We start from the raw sequence: 21,214 nt of genomic DNA on the forward strand, positions 1-21,214 counted from the left end.
GTGTGAGCGTTTTAGCTGTAGTCTTTAGTTTTCCCTGCCTGAGGGTGTTGGCAATCTTGTCAGTGGTGTTGTCTTTATGTCTGTGGTTGTTTGGTTCTTTCCCTGGATGTATGATAGTCAGTAGTGTCCGACTATGACCACCAGAACAGTCAGAGGGGGCAACTACTATCCTGACTATCTGGGCTAGAATCTGATTATAGCGGAGAGTGTCTTGCCCACTCTCTCGGCCAAGAGGGTTTCAGGACGGTCGGCCGTGGTTCCCAAAGGCCAACTAACCCTCCAAGGCTGCAGCTCTAAGAGCCAGCGCAGTCTTGCCCCCTGATTTCAGAGTCATAGTCCTTCACAAAAGACTAAGCTGTAAATAACTCCCCGTTGCAGTGGAGAAACCATTGATCATACAGCTCTCACTTTGGCTGTTGGCCCAACTGTAAGCTTAGGCCACTCTGTGATATAAGCCAAGCATTGGGCAAGTTTCCCAAGACAGGGAGAGAGAGAGAAAAGGATAGCCTTCGGGGTGTGAGCGTGTAGCAATAGTCTTTAGTTTGTACCACTGTAGGTGATAGATGGATGGTGGGGGGGGGGGGGGGGGGGGGGGGAGGTGGAGGGAGGAGGGAGTAGAGGGGGAGAGGAAGCAGGAGAAAGGGAGAGTGGGAGGTATAACTCTGTGTGTGTGTGTGTGTGTGTGTTTAAAAACAAGTACTCTGCTGTGCATTTTTGATCATAGCTTAAAAGTCTTCTGACCTTTGTTCCTACGCATGAATGTTTTGTCTTACAGAATTATTGATGCATATGTGTGCATATTGATATGAAAGCGTCACCTTGAATTGGAATCAGTACAATCCACTTTGTCTTCAGTGGGATGCGTAACCTGGCTGTTACTGACATTACAATCAGTATGATATTGTACTGTCATTGATCTTTTAAAGTGTTTGATCCTCTCCTCCTTTGATGTATTTGTATTTGTATTTCTTTTTATCACAACAGATTTCTCTGTGTGAAATTCGGGCTGCTCTCCCCAGGGAGAGCGCGTCGCTACACTACAGCGCCACCCATTTTTTTTGTATTTTTTCCTGCGTGCAGTTTTATTTGTTTTTCCTATCGCAGTGGATTTTTCTACAGCATTTTGCCAGGAACAACCGTTTTGTTGCCGTGGGTTCTTTTACATGTGCTAAGTGCATGCTGCACACGGGACCTTGGTTTATCGTCTCATCCGAAAGACTAGCGTCCAGACCACCACTCAAGGTCTAGTGGAGGGGGAGAAAATATCGGCGGCTGAGCCGTGATTCGAACCAGCGCGCTCAGATTCTCTCGCTTCCTAGGCGGACGCATTACCTCTAGGCCATCACTCCACATGATTATGATCAGATTTACGCAGAAGAGTGCATCGCAATATTCCTAACCCCTGGTTTCTTAGATGTTAGAGTGTCCGTGTGTATTTGTTTTGTTAGTTATTGGTCTGAACTGTCGTTCTGATTTCCTGAAGTTGAAGTCCATTGACTCACCACAGTCACTCAGGTAGTCCAGATTGAAGAGTGTTTCAAGAGTTGTTGTTGTTGTTGAAAATGACCTGTCGAGGCAGATTAGATGTGGAACAGTTGTGTCAAGTGTTGTGTGGTGGTGGTGTTTTTTGTGTGTTTTTTTGTGCAAAGTGTAGCGTTGTGTGGTTCTTTCAAAACCAGATAGATGATTGTATGGGCGAGCTATCAGTTTGAGTTTATCATGGATTTGTGATGGATTTAAAGTGTCATACATCTGTTGTTTTTTTAGTTTGTGGATGATCGTATGGACAGTCTATCAGTCTATCATAGATTTGTGATAGATTTATAGTGTTATACATGTGTTATTTTATAGTTTATGGATGATTGTATGGGCAAGCTTTCAGTTTATCATAGATTTGTGGTGTCATGCATCTGTTATTTCATATCGCTTTTTAAGATTCTGTCTGGAAGAAGAGGAGCAACAACAAAATGTCTCTGTCTAATGTGTGTGTGAATAGAATAAAATAGAATACATTTTATTGTCATGAAACTGTAAGGTTTATAAGACACAAGTGCAATGGTAACTGAATGAACGAATAAAAAACACACAATCAGTCAGTTAATGCAGTAAATTGCAGCAGCATTCATAAACAAATTTTCCCAATCTTGTTTGTATATATTCATCATCTGTTTGCATCACCTGACGGGGATTATGTCCTGTGTTATTCGAATTTTGAATATCCTTTAAAAATTGTTGCCTTAAGGTTTTATATTTAATACAATGATCAAGAAGATGGATTTCGTCTTCCAGGATGTGTGTGTGTGTGTGTGTGTGTGTGTGTGTGTGTGTGTGTGTGTGTAGATAGGTAAAGAGAGGGAGAGAGAGGAGGGGCCTGAACATAAACAGAGAAAGGGACAAAAACATGGATGAGAGAGAGTCAAAAAAAAGCAATATATTTGCTCACATACATTGTTAAAAAAAAAAGTGTATTGTTATTGTTGTTTTTCTGTTTTATGTTTTCATGTATTCATTCATCTGTTATTATTATTGCTTTAAAATTAGTGTGTGTGTGTGTGTGCTGTGAGCATGTGTGGGGTATGTATTTGTGTGTGTTGTGTAGTGTGTGTATTTGTGTTTCATGTACATGTGTTGTGTGTGTATGTGCACACACACATGCTTACATCCACCGTCATTAATTAACCACAAACTGTTCTGTGCCTTGTTCTCCACACAGCATCGCGGTGCGGGACAAACGCGTGCGGGCGTTCTCCGTGGAGGAACGCACCGTGTGCGACAAGGAATACCTGGTCCTGGAGTCCGAGTGCAAAGAGACGGCCGCCGTCATACAGAACCTGGAGCAGGAACTCAAATCTGCCTCCTCCTCTTCTGCCACCCCCAGATCTTAGTTTGTACATGATGATGATGATGATGATGGTGATGATAATCTGCTTACCAGGTTCCAGTGTCCTGATCGTAGAGTGTACATGATGATGATGATGATGATGATGATGGTGATGATAATCTGCTTACCAGGTTCCAGTGTCCTGAGTGTACATGATGATAATGATGATGTTGATGATTGTTGTAGTATTCCATTCAAAACTAAATGCTTTGCTTACAGAACTACATTGTGTGACTGGCGACTCTGCAAGACATGATGGCTCAGTAAGCTTGTAAAGCTGATTCCTCGCCTCCTGTATATTATTGCGAGAATGCTTCAGTGTTGATAATGATCTGCTAACCAGCTTCCAGTGACTGTGTGTATGTATGTACGTAGTGGCTTCTTTATGGTCGGCTGGACTCTATATATATATCTCAGCAACCTGACTCGCCTGCGTGTATATAATTCCTGGATTCATTGTTTTGTTTTTCAGTCGGAGAAGAAAATGTGAAGAATTTGAACTGTGAGTTTTTAAGAAAGAATTATTTGTTGTTGTTGTTGTTTTGTTGTTGGTTAATTGAAGGAAAAGTTAATTATTTTGACTGTGAGGTTTAAACAAAAAAACCCATAGAATTCTCATGTTTTGTTGTTTAGTTGTCTCGGTCAAAGAAAATGTGAAAAATTGTGACTGTGACATTAAAAAAAACCCCAACAAATTGTTAAGTTTTGTTGTATTGTCTTGTTCAAAGAAGATGTAAATGACTTTCGGCAAGTTCTCGATCCATTACTCCTGTATGTTAATTTCTTTTTTTTCCTGTTTTGATTCTGATTTCATTTCCATGGTGAATAAGATGACTAACGCTTCCAGAACTATACAAGGATTATTTTGGCGATGACTGTCGATAATTTTTGTGAGTCACGTAATTATGGATAAACAGGATCAAATTGTCTGTACTGTTTACTATTGCAAACTGGGCTTGTTTATTTAATTTTTGTTCAAAGTCTGAGTTGTAAATGATGTCAGTTTATGAGTTCGGTCTTTAGTCTTGTGATTGAAATAGTTAAGCTATGCTTTCATTTATCAGCATAAGAATAATTTGATTTCATCATTTATGGTAACTGAGAAAGAGATTATCAATATAAAAAAAAAAATGTTCTGGCTGAAGTTGTATGATCAATGATTGACAAATGTAAATCTGTAAGTATGCAAAATTACCTTGTAGTTATGATGGTGTTATCGATTTAATTATTTATGATTAAAAAAACCAATAAAACTTTTAATTATTGAAGATATTTGCAGTCAGAGCATGTCAAAAAATACTCACTGCACTGTTATGGTTGTGAAGAGATTACTATCATTTTTTGGTCTGTCTGTGTTACTTTTTATTATATTTTATTTTTTTAAAGAGCAGTCCTGTGGCATATTTTGATTTTTTTTTTTTTTTTTTTTCTCTCTTTTCATTTTGTGTTGTATTTTCCTTTGATACTTCTATTTTATAGTATATGTAATGCATTTTGACATAGAAATCAATGTGCAGGAAAGTGTCCATATTTCCACAGTATTTTGCTTGCTTCTCTGCTTTGAGGCTTCCAGTTTTGTTGGGTTTTTTTTATATACATTTTAAAAAATCCATGCAAGCAAGAAATCCCATGGATTTGTTTTTTTGTTGTTGTTTTTTCTTCTTCTTCATGCATCATTTGAGCATATTGGACTTCAGTGATCTATTCTTTGTTGATTGTTGCTTTTGTTGCTGTGTGCTGAAGATCTGTTTGTTATCGTTGCTGTTGTTGTTGTCGCTGTTGTTGTTTGTCAGAGTGTTCAAAACTGGTTGTAGGTTCGTCTGTCAGTGTGTTCAAGATCTTGTTGTCGTTGTCGTTGTTGTTGCCAGTTTGTTTGTCAGTGTGCGCAAGATCTTGTGTTTGCTACAGCTGACTTGCTGGTATTTTTCAAAAGAGGGTACATGTATATATGCTTTTTTCTAAAAAAAAAAAAGAAGCCTACTTTTTTTATGGGAGCTTCACCGATACATATGTGGATATGATTATATATTGATTTTTTTCCCCTTTTCTTTTTTTTTTTTTTTTTTTTTTTAATCACAAAGAGAAGTCAGAGCAACTTTTGAATCACCCAGGCGAATAAGTCACAGCAGAGTGGATAAAGTTGTCACTGTGCCACGAAGCAACAGAAGATGACAAATTCTACTTCTTAAAGGTGCCTGCGGTTTCCGAGCTTGGGGCGTTGGAGAGGGACAGAACAAAGAGTTTTATATTATCTTTCATTCCTGTACGTGCATGAAATCATTTTGAAAAGGTGTGTTTGTTTGTTGGTCATCATTGTGGACTTTTCTGTCAGCGTTGTTAGAGTTACTGGTTGCTGCTGTTATATATATATATATATATATATATATTATTTTTATTTTTTATTTTATTTTATTTTTTTTACAGTAAGACACACCAAGATAGAGTACCACTTAGGGGTTGTTTTTTTGGTTTGGTTTTTTTGTTTATTGTTTTTGTGATGTCATATTCATCTGTTTGTGTGAATTGTCACACAGAATTCTGCCATGCTGCCAGTCCCAAGATACTGTATATGAGTGCTTTGGGCAAAAAAAAAAAAAAAAAAAAAAAAAAGTTCTTAGTTGGTTTAAACAAGTTGAAATTAACCAACAGTGAGGCCAGGAGATCAACTGATGAACAAATAGTAAAGAGTGGTAACTCTCTCCACACACAAGGTACATCACTTCAAGCCAGTGCTGCTTAACGCTACCCAATTTTAAACAAGTGTTTTATCTTGAAAACATGTCACAATACGAATGCAACCATTCTAACATCACACTATGTGGATGGATGTTTATAAACTGAATTGCTGTTGTGATTCCTTCAGGACAGCAAAGAAAGTCTTAATTGATCATCATATCCATGCAAAAAAAAAAAAAAAAAAAAAAAAAAAAAATCAGCATCTGAACTACTGTTTAGAGTGTTCTGGACGAAAAACTTGTCAAATAAAAGTGAAATAAAGTCAAACAAAAAATGCACTTTTTTTTTTTCTTTGGTTAAAGATTAATACGGACTATATGATAAACCGAGGTCCTGTGTGCAGCATGCACTTAGCACACGTAAAAGAACCCATGGCAACAAAACGGTTGTTCCTGGCAAAATTCTGTAGAAAAATCCACTTGGATAGGAAAAACAGATAAACCTGCACGCAGGAAAAAAAAAAAAAAAAAAAAGGGTGGCGCTGTAGCGTTGTGACGCGCTCTCCCTGGGGAGAGCAACCCGAATTTCACACAGAGAAATCTGTTTTGATGAAAAGAGAAATACAAATTACACAAAATTATACATAAACAAATTATAGAAAATACAATATATTGGATTTTTTTTAATTCCTTTTCTATTTTGTTAAGATTCATACAGACCAGACATTGATATGTTGTTTTGATTAAAGTTTGTTTGTTTTGTTTTTCTTTTTAATGTCATTAGTTTACATTTATAGCCTTGAGTTACTAAGTACCAACCCTTGTAGAAGTTATTAACGCGGCGATAGCCTTGAGATGGCCTTAGTGGTCGGCGAGGCTCTAAGCACCATAATTTCATTTACTAAGTACCAGTGTTGTTGTCACTGTATCAGTGATAACTACATGTACGCAAATGAAATGTGAAAAATGACAGAAAGTGGGGTGTGGCAAGCCCAAAGAAGAATAGGCTTGAAAGCAGTTTTCTTGAAAAACTTTATTTTCGCTGCCATTTCAAGAAACATCGCTTTGTGGGGGAGGGGTGTGCCTGACACTGCTTTGAAATGCGTTTGAAAAAAAAAAAAAGAAAAGAAAAGAAGAAGAAATGAAGTGAACATGTGTGAGTGTGCGTGCGTGCCTGCATGTGTGTATGCTTGTGTGCGTGCATTAAGTGTTTACTGTGGGAACTCCAGTCTGAGAATGAAGAACAAAATTAACAACACAAGGCAAGGCAGTGCAATGCAATACAATACAGTACAGTACAGTACAGTATAGTGTATGTTGCATCCAACTATTCTATCGTATCATCATTGTAGAATGTCACATAGGTGGTGATCCCCACTTGTTTGTGTGTGTGTGTGTGTGTGTGTGTGTTTGAACATTGCGATCATTTTACTTCTGTGTGTGTGTTTCTGTGTGTGTGTGTGTTTGAACATTGTGTTCCTTTTACTTGTGTGTGTGTGTGTGTGTGTGTTTGAACATTGTGTTCCTTTTACTTGTGTGTGTGTGTGTGTGTGTGTGTGTGCATGTGTTCCTTTTACTTGTGTGTGTGGGTGTGTGTGTGTTCCTTTTACTTGTGTGTGTGTGTGTGTGCGTATGTTCCTTTTACTTTTGAGTGTGTGTGTGTGTGTGTGTGTGTTTCATTGTCATTTTGCTTGAGCGGAAAGGGGGATGAGGGTTGGGGTGGGGGGGTGGGGGGGACGGGCGTGAGGTGGAACGATCCTATGCCAATGCCAACTGATCTGACTATAACATTTTTGAAAATATTATTCCCTGCTCTCTTCCTTCCTCTCCTCCTCCTCCCATCGCTCGTGGTGTGTTGATAAGACAGGTATGTAGGTAGCTGCATGGAAGTTCTGGAGTTGTAGACCTTGTGCCATAATCTTGTGGGTGGTCGATCCGTTATTTGCTGATATATAATTATATGAACTCACACACTGTGTCAGTAGCACACCGTGTATGTGAAAATATAAAGTCTGTGCACAGCAAAGTGTTAACAGACTATTATTGTAGCCTTTATCCCTTCCTGCTGTTCATATCCTTCGAGCACTTAAAAAAAAAAAAAAAAAAAAAAAAAAAAAAAATCATTCCATTGCTTGTGTTTATGTTTTGCTGCGGAAACCATGTAATTTGTTTCTTGGAAGGGATGTAAGTTTCAATTGTTTATTCATTTGATTTAATTTTACTTTATTTTATTTAAGTTGGGTTTTTTTTCATGTACAGTTTTGTTGTCTTGAGGAATTACCTCAGATACAGCAGTTATGATTTGAATCATTGTCATGGAATTGAGGCGTTTAATTTTATGATTTTACTTTATATATTTTAGAGCCATTTTTTATTTCAAAACTTCTAGTATTATTATTATTGCTGTTGCTATTTTTGGTGTTATTATCATTTTGATGTGGGAATCAAAAAATGAGCTGCGACCATATGAACACCCAGAAGTTTGATCATTTTGTGAAACATGTTTTGCATTTTGTACAAAGAACACAACCGTTATAATTCAGAGGATAATACTAGAGCAAAGTAAGGAAAGAAAGGTTACCTTTCAAAGTAGGATATTTTTACATTTTAACATTGCACTGTGCTGTTTTCTAAACAATTTGTAAGGTCCATTAAAGGTTTAATGTGCTGAATTTTGGCAGTCATATATATTGTACTTTTTATGGAGGTTTTTTTTTTCGTTCTTTGCACAATTTCTTGTATACTGTTGCACACATCATGGACATTTGTTTCATTTTTGTTTCTTTCGGGGTGGGGGGGGTGGGTTTTTTTTTTGGGGGAGGTTGGTGGGGGTGTGGGGTGGCGGGGGGGGGGGGCATTTTTGTTTTGTATATTTCGATGATGACGAATGATAAAAGATGCTGCTGTGGGCATCTGTTTTGGAGGGGGTGAGGGGGTGGGGGGGGGGGGTGAGGCGGGACTTCTGACAAGGCTGCACTCTCATGATATTCCCCCTACCATCGGCCACAGGCTGAGGGATACAGACACTTGCAGTGTTGGTCAAGAAACTTCTGAGGCAACGCTCCTCAAGACGCATCCGTGTAGTGGATTACCCTCAAGCGGTGTGTGGTCCCTGTCTTCCCATGTGGAGCTCACAGCACACTCGGCTCTGGGTAGGAGCCGGACTCGGGGGGGGGGGGGGGGGGGGGGGCCCTGAGAAAACCCCACCCTCTTTGATGGGGCTCGAACCCTGCGTCCTCCCTGTCGTCAGTCCGTGACGCAAACCGCTTGGCCACGTTGGCTGGTTCCTTTTTTTGTTCGTTTGTTTTTTGGGGGGGTTCTTTTTGTGTTTTAATTAAAGTTGCGTGTGATTTTGACTTTTGACTTTTCCTCCGCCTTGGATGAGGCCTAAATTATGGACCAGTGTGTGTAGAGATTGTTGTGTTTGTTTGTTGTTTTTATGTTTGTTTGTTTCTTGTTTTTTCTTCTCTCTGAGACAGTGAATAAAGATTTATTTGTGACATTGAAAGAGTGTTTTGTGTGTGTGTGTGTGTGTGTGTGTTGGGGAGCTAGAGAGAAAGAATCCTTGTAAATCACACACACACACACTCACTCACACACACACACACAGTGCCGGTGACAGCAGAGGAGGAAGGGAGGTGGTAGAGAACGCTGTGGAGAGGAAAGGATAACTGCACACATCCATCCACAGTTGGCTTTGAAACGATAAAGGGACTTAAGAAAGGTACCCTGGAAAAAATCTGTATCAAGACACAGTTTTTTCCCTTTAAAGAACAGTAAGAGAAATGAAAAAAGAACTGTCTGTGGGAAACAAATACAAATCAAAATGAATAGAATTAGATAATCTGAGAAATTTGAGTATAGTATGCAAACCAAAATCTGATGTAAAGATTACTGTTGGAAGGGAAAAAAAAAACACAACAAAACAAACCAAACAAGTGTGTGTGTCTGCGTGTGTGGGTACGCGCTTGTGTGTGTGTGTGTGTGTGTGTGTGTAGACTCGCAATATAATATAAAGTGTTCATTGATTCATTCACTTATTAACTTCCATCATGATGGATGTACCCGTCATTTCCAGCAGCGGATGTGAGTATTGGCATCAAACGTTAACCTCTGAGAGAAAGAGAGAGAGAGAGACACAGAGAGAGACAGATACAGACACACACACACACACACACACACACACACACACACACACAGAAAGCGAGAGTGACAGATAGACGGAGACAAAAAAAAGGGGGTGGGGGGGCTCGTGTAGAGAGGCAGAGACAGACCGAGAGATATGTACACACACACACACACACACACAGAGAGCTAATCAACGAAATTTCCCTGCAGAATAACCTTGCTATAAACCATCCATTATTCATCATTATGGAATCATTTTCCTTTCTTTTTTCTTTTCATGTGGTGTATTGAAAAAAAATAAAATAAAATAAAAAGATTGAGGAACGAGCTGTGTATGTGAGTCAAACAATTCACTCGATCATCTCCAGCTGTTGGGGGTTTTGTGGGGGGGTTTTGTGAGGGTTTTGTTGTTGTTGTTGTTGCAATGACGACATATTTTTGTGACGACGACATATTCATTCAGTTTGGATTTCACTCGAGGTCATCACCCCAAGCAAAGGTCATTAACCCTGTTGGGGGGAGGAGGGGGGGGGGGGGGGAGGGTTGTGTGTGTGTGTGTCTTTTGGTGTTCTTGTTTCTACCGTTCTTTTCTTTTTCCTATGTGAGGGTGTGTGTGTGTGTGTGTGTGTGTGTGTGTGTGTGTGAAGACATTAAATTTTCGTATATTCCCTGTTGAGACAGACCAATTCTGACCCCCCTCCCCTACCCCCACCCCCCCAGCCCCCACCGGGCAGAAAGATAAGAGTGTGCTTTGTATCATTATTTCTGTCTTTCGACGGTGTGTATGTGTGTGTGTGTGTGTGTGTGTGTGTGTGTGTGTGTGTGTGTGTGTGTGTGTGTGAAGACATTAAATTTTCGTATATTTCTGTTACCATATTTTTTCATTTCTTTTCCCCCCCCTGTTATTTCACCCTTTCTTTCTTTCTTTCTTTCTTTCTTTCCTCTCTGAGAGGAAGGTGGCAGAATGGTTAAGACGCTCATCTGCCAACACAGAGTCCGTGAGGGTGTGGGTTCGAATCCCGCTCTCGCCCTTTCTCCCCGAGTTGACTGGAAAAAAATCAAACTGAGCCGGCGTCTAGTCAGTCATTCGTGTGCAGTGGAGATGATAAAAAACCGAGGTACCGTGTTCAGCCCACGCTTGGCGCACTGACAAAGAACCCATGGCAACGAGAGTGTTGTCCTCTGGTGGCGACGGGCGCAATAGCCGAGTGGTTAAAGCGTTGGACTGTCAATCTGAGGGTCCCGGGTTCGAATCACGGTGACGGCGCCTGGTGGGTAAAGGGTGGAGATTTTTACGTTCTCCCAGGTCAACATATGTGCAGACCTGCTAGTGCCTGAACCCCCTTCGTGTGTATATGCAAGCAGAAGATCAAATACGCACGTTAAAGATCCTGTAATCCATGTCAGCGTTCGGTGGGTTATGGAAACAAGAACATACCCAGCATGCACACCCCCGAAAACGGAGTATGGCTGCCTACATGGCGGGGTAAAAACGGGCATACACGTAAAAGCCCACTCTCTGATAGGGACAACAATTTTATGTGTATGCCGCACTTAATGTCTAACAAAGCGCGTTGGGGGTAATGCTGCTGGTCAAAGCATCTGCCTATCTATAGCAAATGTGGTGTGGCGTTTATGGATTTGTCCCGAACGCAGTGACGCCTCCTTGAGAAACTGAAAACTTTTTTTTTTTTTCCTTTCTCCTCTTAACTTATTTTCTATATTATTCCCGTTGCCGCATATTTTCTTTTCCTGTCCATTTCCCATTTCTTTTTTTTCTTTTCTTTTTTTTTAATAATAATAATAATAATAATGGTATTCATATAGCGCTGAATCTTGTGCAGAGACAAATCAAAGCGCTTTCGCACCAGTCATTTCACACGCATGCACAACTCCAAAACTGGAGAAACTGAAGACAGGAAGGGCAGGCAGGGGGGAGGGGGGGGGGCTATTTTGGGAAGAGGTGGGTTTTAAGGCCAGACTTGAAAGAGCTGAAAGAGGAAGTTCATTCCAATCGCAAGGTCCAGAGACAGAGAAAGAACGGGCGGCCAACAGTCGAGTGTTTCGGTTCGGTCAACGTAGGGAAGAGGCAGGGAAGGGAGGCAATTTTATTTCAGAGGGAGGGGTGGGGGTGGGGGGCGGTAGGGTAGAAGGGTAGGGGGTGTAGGGGGAAATAGACTGGCCAGAGATTCCACGGGGGGCCTGGGTGGGGGGGAGAGTGGGGGCGGGGAGGGGGGGGGCAGGATGTGGGGTGCGGTGGTGGTCCTCGCATCAAACTCATTATTGTCAGAACCTCAGGGAACATTGCGTTCTTCATTGAGAAACACTGCCTTCACTTTTTTTTTCTTTTCTGTTTCTTTTTTCTTTTTTTTCTTTTTTTGGTGACTGCAGTTCCCAGGCTCGTGTTGTTTCTGCCAGCAGGGTTGGGGTTGGATTTCACCTTGCTTGACAGTGTTAGGCAGCCATACTCCGTTTTGGGGAGGGGTGTGGGGGTGGGGGGTGGGTGGGCGGGGGTGTGTTGCTACGTGTGTTTATTTTTCAATAGATGCTCTGAATGCAAGGACAGAGGAGTTCAGGTAATGTAGATGGATATATCTAGCTCCTCGAATGTAAGGACAGGGGAATTCAGGTAACGTAGATGATAATTATAGCCTATCCGTGGAATGGAAGGGCGGGGGATTTGATGATGATATAGATACTTATACAGCGCCTATCCTCGGACAGAGACCAAGCTCTAAGCGCTTTACAAACACAGGATACTGTGGAGTGATGGCCTAGAGGTAACGCGTCCGCCTAAGAAGCGAGAGAATCTGAGAGCGCTGGTTCGAATCACGGTTCAGCCGCCGATATTTTCTCCCCCTCCACTAGACCTTGAGTGGTGGTCTGGACGCTAGTCATTCGGATGAGACGATAAACCGAGGTCCCGTGTGCAGCATGCACTTAGCGCACGTAAAAGAACCCACGGCAACAAAAGGGTTGTTCCTGGCAAAATTCTGTAGAAAAATCCACATCGATAGGAAAAACAAATAAAACTGCATGCAGGAAAAAATGCAAAAAAAATGGGTGGCGCTGTAGTGTAGCGACGCGCTCTCCCTGGGGAGAGCAGCCCGAATTTCACACAGAGAAATCTGTTGTGATAAAAAGAAATACAAATACAAATATTTTGCACAACAGGCTGCCTACCTGGGTAGAGCCGACTGACGGCTGTCACTGGGCGCTCATCATTCGTTTCCTGTGCCCTTCACTGAGATTTCAAGCACCCACACATACACATTCAGGCAGACACGTAACAATTTCAGGCAATTAGATGGACGAATCATAGGAATGCAAATACAGAGGATTTCAGATAATGTAGATGGATAGATCCCTTTAATGTAAGAACGGGGGATTTCAGATAATGTAAACGGACAGATATTTGCAATGCAAAGACAGGGGATTCAAGATAATGTAGATGGATAGATATTTGCAATGCAAGGACAGGGGATTCCAGATAATGTAGATGGATAGATACTTGCAATGCATGGACAGGGGATTTCAGATAATGTAGATGGATAGATCACTAGAATGGAAAGACAGAGGATTTCAGATAATGTAGATGGATAGATACTTGCAATGCAAGGTCAAGGAGATTTCAGATAATGTAGACTGATAGATCCCCAGAATGCAAGGACAAGGGGATTTCAGATAATGTAGACTGATAGATACTTGCAATACAAGGCCTAGATGATTCCAGATAACGTAGATGGATAGATACTTGCAATGCAAGGACAAGGGGATTTCAGATAATGTAGACGGATAGATCCCTAGAATGCAAGGACAAGGGGATTTCAGATAATGTAGACTGATAGATACTTGCAATGCAAGGACAGGGGATTTCAGATAATGTAGATGGATAGATACTTGCAATGCAAGGACAGGGGATTTCAGATAATGTAGATGGATAGATACTTGCAATGCAAGGACAAGGGGATTTCAGATAATGTAGACTGATAGATACTTGCAATGCAAGCCCAATGGCATTTCAGATAATGTAGACTAATAGATACTTGCAATGCAAGGCCAAGGGGATTTCAGATAATGTAGACGGATAGATACTTGCAATGCAAGGTCAAGGGGATTTCAGATAATGTAGACTGATAGATACTTGCAATGCAAGGCCAAGGGGATTTCAGATAATGTAGACGGATAGATACTTGCAATGCAAGGCCAAGGGGATTTCAGATAATGTAGACTGATAGATACTTGCAATGCAAGGCCAAGGGGATTTCAGATAATGTAGATGGATAGATACTTGCAATGCAAAGACAAGGGGATTTAAGAAAATGTAGATGGATTTTCAGATAATGTAGACTGATAGATACTTGCAATGCAAGGACAAGGGGATTTCAGATAATGTAGACAGATAGATCCACAGAATGCAAGGACAGGGGATTTCAGATAATGTAGACAGATAGATCCCCAGAATGCAAGGACAGGGGATTTCAGATAATATAGACAGATAGATCCCCAGAATGCAAGGACAAGGGGATTTCAGATAATGTAGACGGATAGATACTTGCAATGCAAAGACAAGGGGATTTCAGATAATGTAGACTGATAGATACTTGCAATGCAAAGACAAGGGGATTTCAGAAAATGTAGATGGATTTTCAGATAATGTAGACGGATAGATACTTGCAATGCAAGGACAAGGGGATTTCAGATAATGTAGACTGATAGATCCCCAGAATGCAAGGACAGGGGATTTCAAATAATGTAGACAGATAGATCCCCAGAATGCAAGGACAGGGGATTTCAAATAATGTAGACAGATAGATCCCCAGAATGCAAGGCCAAGGGGATTTCAGATAATGTAGACTGATAGATCCCCAGAATGCAAGGACAGGGGGTTTCAGGTAAGTGCAGAAGGGTGGTTGGGTGGAATGGGGTAGTTGGGGGACGGGGGGGGGGGGCTTTAGAAAGTTGTGGAGTGAGAGGGATGAATGAGATGATGTGTGTGTGTGTGTGTGTGTGTGTGTGTGGAGTGTGTGTGTGTGTGTGTGTGGCGGGGGGAGTTCGGGGCTTTGACAAGACAAGACAAGACAATGGTTTATTTGTGAGGTCTCCGGCCCATAACAAAGGAGTGGGCCACAAACAAAAATATTATATAATGAATCAAATAGTGTGAATAATATATCAATGCGCATGTGACTTGCAAGCTCTCTCTCTCTCTCTCTCTCTCTCTCTCTCTCTCATTTTCTCTCTCTGTCTCTCCTCTCCCCTCCCTCAAACACATGCACGCACGCATAATTATACACACCCACATACACGCTCGCGCGCTAAACACACAGATCCAGCGATCTGGATTAAGTTCGGGGCTTGTATTGGGGGAGGGAGTGTATCCAAGCATCAGCGCCAACACAGTATGACAGCCGTCTACACCTGTCGGTTCTCACGGCGTGTCACGCAGAACTGCTGGATTCGTTCTCCGCGGGGTCGCACGCTGCATGTCAACTTTTGACGCTGCCTTGCAGTTAAGGGGAGATAACCATAGTGTTGACGGACGGATACATCGCATCGCCACCATCATCAGGCAGTGAGAAACAAACACCGATTGGCACTGGCACACAGATACATTTTCTTAAGGTTAGAGATAGTAAAAGGCATATTATATATATATATATATATATATATATATATATATATATATATATATATATAAAGCACCGAAATATTTGCTGCTGGACAAGTGGTGTTGTTTTTTTTGTTTTTTATATATATAAAGCACCGAAATATTTGCTGCTGGACAAGTGTTTGTTTTTGTTGTTTTTTAATCATCACCATCTCTCTCTCTCTCTCTCTCTCTCTCTCTCTATATATATATATATATATATCTATATATATATCTGTGTGTGTGTGTGTGTGTGTGTGTGTGTGTGCATAGATACATACATATATACATACATGTGTGTGTGTGTGTGTGTGTGTGTGTGTGTGTGTGTAGTGTGTGTGTGTGTGTGTCCTCGGAAGGCAGAGAGAGGTAAAGGCATACATTCAAGACACACATCACGAAAAGGCAAAGAAAAAATGCAGGTAGGTAGAATGTAGAGAGATATATACAGACAGGCAGACAGACAGAAAGAGGGAGAGACAGACAGACAGAGACAGACAAACAGACAGACAGTCAGAGACTGACAGACAGACAGATAGAGACAGACAGACAGCCGTACAGACAGACAGACAGAGGCAGAGAGAGATTAAGAAGCAGAGATTGAGGGGATGAGGAGGGGGGTGCAGGAGGGGGAGGGGGGGGGTCTGGGGGCGCGGATGGGGGGGGGGGGTAGATGCAGGGGGCAAGTGGACAGATAAGCAGATAAGAAAATTTATAGCAAACCAGTGAGAGAGTGAGAGAGAGAGAGAGAGAGAGAGAGAGAGAGAGAGAGAGAGAGAGAGAGGGTGGGGGGGCGCACATTCAGCAGAGAGAGACTGACCTCACGTTGAAACAATAATTCCTTGCTGACCAGTCAGTCTTTGTGTATTTCACCACCAATATCCAACTGTTTTCTTTCTCACGTGCTCTATCTACTTCTTTTCAAACAAAAAGAGAAATACATCGAGAGTTCGTTTTCGAGCGCACACAGTCGAAAAAAAAAAAAAAAAAACATAAGGAGGAAGAGGAGAAGGTTGTGGAGATGGAGGAGAAGGTTGAGGAGGAGGAGAAGGAGGAGAAGGTTGTGGAAGAGGAGAAGGTTGAGGAGGAGGAGAAGGTTGTGGAGGAGGAGGAGAAGGTGGAGAAGGTTGTGGAGGAGGATGAGAAGGTTGAGGAGGAGGAGGATGAGAAGGTTGAGGAGGAGGAGGAGAAGGTTGTGGAGGAGGAGAAGAAGGTGGAGAAGGTTGTGGAGGAGGAGGAGAAGGTTGCTGAGGAGGAGGAGAAGGTTGTGGAGGAGGAGGAGAAGGTGGAGAAGGTTGAGGAGGAGAAAGTTGGGGAAGAGGAGGAGAAGGTTGTGGAGGAGGAGGAGAAGGTGGAGAAGGTTGTGGAGGAGGATGAGAAGGTTGAGGAGGAGGAGGATGAGAAGGTTGAGGAGGAGGAGAAGTTTGTGAAGGAGAAGGAGGAGAAGGTTGAGGAGGAGAAGGAGAAGGTGGAAAAGGTTGTGGAGGAGGAGGTTGAGGAGAAGAAGAAGGTTGGGGAGGAGGAGAAGGTTGTGGAGGAGGAGGATGAGAAGGTTGAAGAGGAGGAGGAGAAGGTTGTGGAGGAGGAGGGGAAGGTGGAGAAGGTTGAGGAGGAGGATGAGAAGGTTGAGGAGGAGGAGGATGAGAAGGTTGAGGAGGAGAAGGAGAAGTTTGAGGAGAAGGAGGAGAAGTTTGAGGAGAAGGAGGAGAAGAAGGTTGAGGAGGAGGAGGAGGAGAAGGTTGAGGAGAAGGAGGAGAAGAAGGTTGAGGAGGAGGAGAAGTTTGAGGAGGAGGAGAAGGTTGAGGAGGAGGAGAAGGTTGTGGAGGAGGAGGTTGAGGAGAAGAAGAAGAAGGTTGAGGAGAAGGTTGTGGAGGAAGAGGTTGAGGAGAAGGAGGAGAAGGTTGAGGAGGAGGAGGTTGAGGAGAGGAAGAAGAAGGTTGAAGAGAAGGTGGAGAAGGTTGTGGAGGAGGAGGTTGAGGAGAAGAAGAAGAAGGTTGGGGAGAAGGAGGAGAAGGTTGTGGAGGAGGAGGAGAAGGTGGAGAAGGTTGTGGAGGAGGAGGTTGAGGAGAAGAAGAAGAAGGTTGGGGAGAAGGAGGAGAAGGTTGTGGAGGAGGAGGAGAAGGTGGAGAAGGTTGTGGTGGAGGAGGTTGAGGAGGAGAAGGTTGTGGAAGAGGAGGAGAAGGTTGTGTAGAAGGAGGAGAAGGTTGAGGAGAAGGAGGAGAAGGCTGAGGAGAAGGCTGAGGAGAAGAAGGTTGAGGAGGAGGAGAAGGTTGAGGAGGAGGAGAAGGTTGAGGAGGAGGAGGAGAAGGTTGTGGAGGAGGAGGAGGAGGAGGAGGAGGAGGAGAAGGTTGAGGAGAAGGAGGAGAAGGTTGAGGAGAAGAAGGTTGAGGAGGAGGAGGAGGAGAAGGAGGAGAAGAAGGTTGAGGAGAAGAAGGTTGTGGAGGAGGAGAAGAAGGTTGAGGAGAATGAGAAGAAGGTTGAGGAGAAGAAGGTTGAGGAGAATGAGAAGAAGGTTGAGGAGGAGGAGGAGGAGAAGGTTGAGGAGGATGAGGAGAAGAAGGTTGAGGAGAAGGAGGAGGAGGTTGAGGAGGAGGAGAAGGTTGAGGAGGAGAAGAAGGTTGAGGAGAATGAGAAGAAGGTTGAGGAGGAGGAGGAGGAGAAGGTTGAGGAGAAGGAGGAGAAGGTTTCAGGAGGAGGGGAAGAATGTTGAGGAGAAGGAGGAGACGGTTGTGGAGGAGGAGGAGGAGGAGGAGAAAAAAAGGTTGAGGAGAAGGAAGAGGAGGTTGAGGATGAGAGGTGGAGAAGAAGAAGGAGGAGAAGGATGATGAGAGGGAGGAGGGGGGGGGGGGAGAAGCAGGAGGAGAATGAATGAATTTTCTTTAACGAGGGAAGTGGAGGAGAAGGAGGAGGAGCAGGAGAAGAGGAGGGAGAAGACGGAAAAGGAGGAGGAGAAGGAGTAGTAGGAGAGGGGAGAAAGAGGAGGAGGAAATGGTGGAGGAAGAGGATGGGAGGGGGAGAAGGAGAAGAAGAAGGTGGAGGAGAAGGAGGAGGATGAGAGGTGGAAGGAGAAAGAGAAGGAGACGGAGGAGAAGAAGGAGAAGAAGGAGTAGAAGGTGGTGAAAAAGAAGGAGGATGAGAGGGGGAAGGGAGGAGAAAGAGGAGGAGAAGAAGGAGTAGAAGGTGGAGGAGAAGGAGGAGAGGAGAAAAAGAAGGAGGAGGAGGAGGAGGAGGACAAGAAGAAGAAGAAGAAAAAGTTGAAGCGCAAGAACGAAAAGAAACCAGTTAAAAAAAAAGAAAAAGAAGAAAAAAAAAGGGATAACAGAAAAGACAGCGCTATTCACTGGATTCGGTTTCTCATGTGTTTCTGCTAAAGCGATCCGCAGAAAAAAAACCCAGCAAAAATAAAAACAAAGAAAGAAACAAACAACAAAAAAAAACAACAACAAAAAAAACCGATGGTTAAAAGAGACAGCGTCGAGGCATCTGGAACTTTCGTTTGTGTAACCGACTTTCATGTAATGCCAGTTTGTGTTTCACTTCACCCCTGCAGTCATACGCCAATAACAGCAAGGTGTGTGTTTGTGTTTGCAAACTGAGGGAAAACGTATGTGTCGTACATATGTTACGTTAACGTTGCTCTCTCTCTCTCTCTCTCTCTCTCTCTCTCTCTCTCTCTCTCTCTCTCTCTATATATATATATATATATATATATATATATATATATATATACATATCTAACTATATATACAGAATAGAATATGTCTTTATTACCAAGCGTACCGGGGTCACAAGGATTATTGGGGGGATAGTACATAACAAGACACGAACATAAATCGAAAATCATACACAAACGCAGATACAGTAGAAAATAGGATACATACAAGTGCATATCAAAATAAAAACTTGTGCATACTCACACATGCACACACACACACACACACGCACACACACACACACACACACACACACACACACACACACACACACACACACACACACACACACACACACACTCTAAGAGAGTAAGAGAGAGAGAGAGAGAGAGAGAGAGAGAGAGAGAGAGAGAGAGAGAGAGAGATGTATAAATTATCTGCCCCTCCCTTCTCTCATCAATGCCTCTCAGCAATGCTTGTTCTAACTCAACATAAATTACATGCAAGATAGGAAAAACAAATAAAACTGCACGCAGGAAAAAAAAAGGAAAAAAAAGGGTGGCGCTCTCAGCGTAGCGACACGCACTCCCTAGGGAGAGCAGCCCGAATTTCACACAGAGAAATCTGTTTTGACAAAAACAGAAAAAAAATAATACAATACAATACATATACCACCAAGTACAAGTCCCCCCCTACTGACGACAATAATCAAACGTTTAGTCTTAGAGCCAGACTGTGAGTGTGCCCCTCCAGAGTGGCGACTACGATCACAACAGCACCCACCCACCCCCCAACCACCACCGCCCCCACCCCACCCCCCTCCCCCAGCCCCACCCCACTCACGAGTCTGCCAAAACCGATGGCCTAGAGGTAACTCGTCCGCCTAGGAAGCGAGAGAATCTGAGCGCGCTGGTTCGAATCACGGCTCAGCCGCCGACATTTTCTCCGCCTCCACTAGACCTCGAGTTGTGGTCTGGACGCTAGTCATTCGGACGAGGCGATAAACCGGGGTCCCGCGTGCAGCATGCACTTAGCGCACGTGAAAGAACCCACGGCAACAAAAGGGTTGTTCCTGGCAAAATTCTGTAGAAAAATCCACTTCGATAGGAAAAAAACAAAAACAAAAAACTTCAGGCAGGAAAAAATACAACAAAAATGGGTGGCGCTCTCAGTGCAGCAACGCGCTCTCCCTGTGGGAGAGCAGCCCGAATTTCACACAGAGAAATCTGGTGTGACAAAAAAGAAGAGAGATACAAATATGAAATACGAAGACCTTCACAGGACTCATCCCCAAGCACGGTCGTGGAGGGGACCGGAACTGAGATCACCATGAGACCAGGGCATGGAGAGCCACAGAGTCTATGTTAATGATGAATGATGAGGAGGAGGAGGAGGAGGAGGAGGATTATGCTTCGGCAACAGATGTCCTTTCTCAGGTTCGGGACTATGTGACAAGACTGTACTTCACAATTCCTTTCTTAGTCGTCGAGTTCCACTATGACCATCAGAACGGCAGAGGAGGCAACTGCTGTCCCGACTATCTGGGCTAGAATTTGATTATAGTGGAGAGTGTCTTGCCCAAGTTACATCCCCATTCTCTCGGCCAAGAGTGTTTTTAGGACAGTCGGCGTTGGAATGGTACCAAAAGGCAAACTAGCCCCCAAGGCTGCAGCACTAAGAGCCCCCTAGTTTGACAGTCATAGTCCTTCACAAAAGACTGAGCTGTAAATGATTTCCCGTTGCATTGGAGAAACCATTGACAACACAGCTTTCACTTTGCTATTGGCCAAACTGTACACTTACTGAAAACTTTAACTGTAAACTTATGTCAATCTGTGATATAAGGTCATACATACTGGCCATAATTATCCCTTCATAATAATCATTTATCCCGGCGTCAACGTGACACGAGAAGCACAGAAGGCTGTCTTTTTTTTTTTCAAGTTTCCTTCGCTGCCCGGTCTGCGAACTTTTAAAATGACAGGACAAGACAAATTCTTTGTGAAAGACGGAAATGGATAAGCAATGTACATATTTACACCCAGCCCTGGCCCATAAGAACGAACTAAAATGAGAGAAGCCGAAATATGCCATTTAGAAAAAAAAAAAAAAAAAAAAAAAAAAAAAAAGGTCAACGAACCGCAGAATTCTTCGGTCATCATCAGCAGCAAAAAAGGGGAGCAAGGAATCATACAGACAGTATATAAGTATATTGCCCATTGTCATA

General features: G+C 42.8%; 1 protein-coding gene across 1 annotated transcript in view; it reads left to right on the forward strand.

Moving 5' to 3' along the window:
- The window catches only part of LOC143287130 (uncharacterized), a 90,821-nt gene extending 83,960 nt beyond the window's left edge, over positions 1 to 6,861 (forward strand). The window contains 1 exon segment of the mRNA XM_076595074.1: positions 2,714 to 6,861. Coding sequence (XP_076451189.1) covers positions 2,714 to 2,885 — 172 coding nt within the window. The 3' untranslated portion in view covers positions 2,886 to 6,861.
- Positions 6,862 to 21,214: the final 14,353 nt, after the last annotated feature.

This window comes from Babylonia areolata, chromosome 11, assembly GCF_041734735.1.
Source record: "Babylonia areolata isolate BAREFJ2019XMU chromosome 11, ASM4173473v1, whole genome shotgun sequence".
Taxonomy (NCBI): Eukaryota; Metazoa; Mollusca; class Gastropoda; order Neogastropoda; family Buccinidae; genus Babylonia; species Babylonia areolata.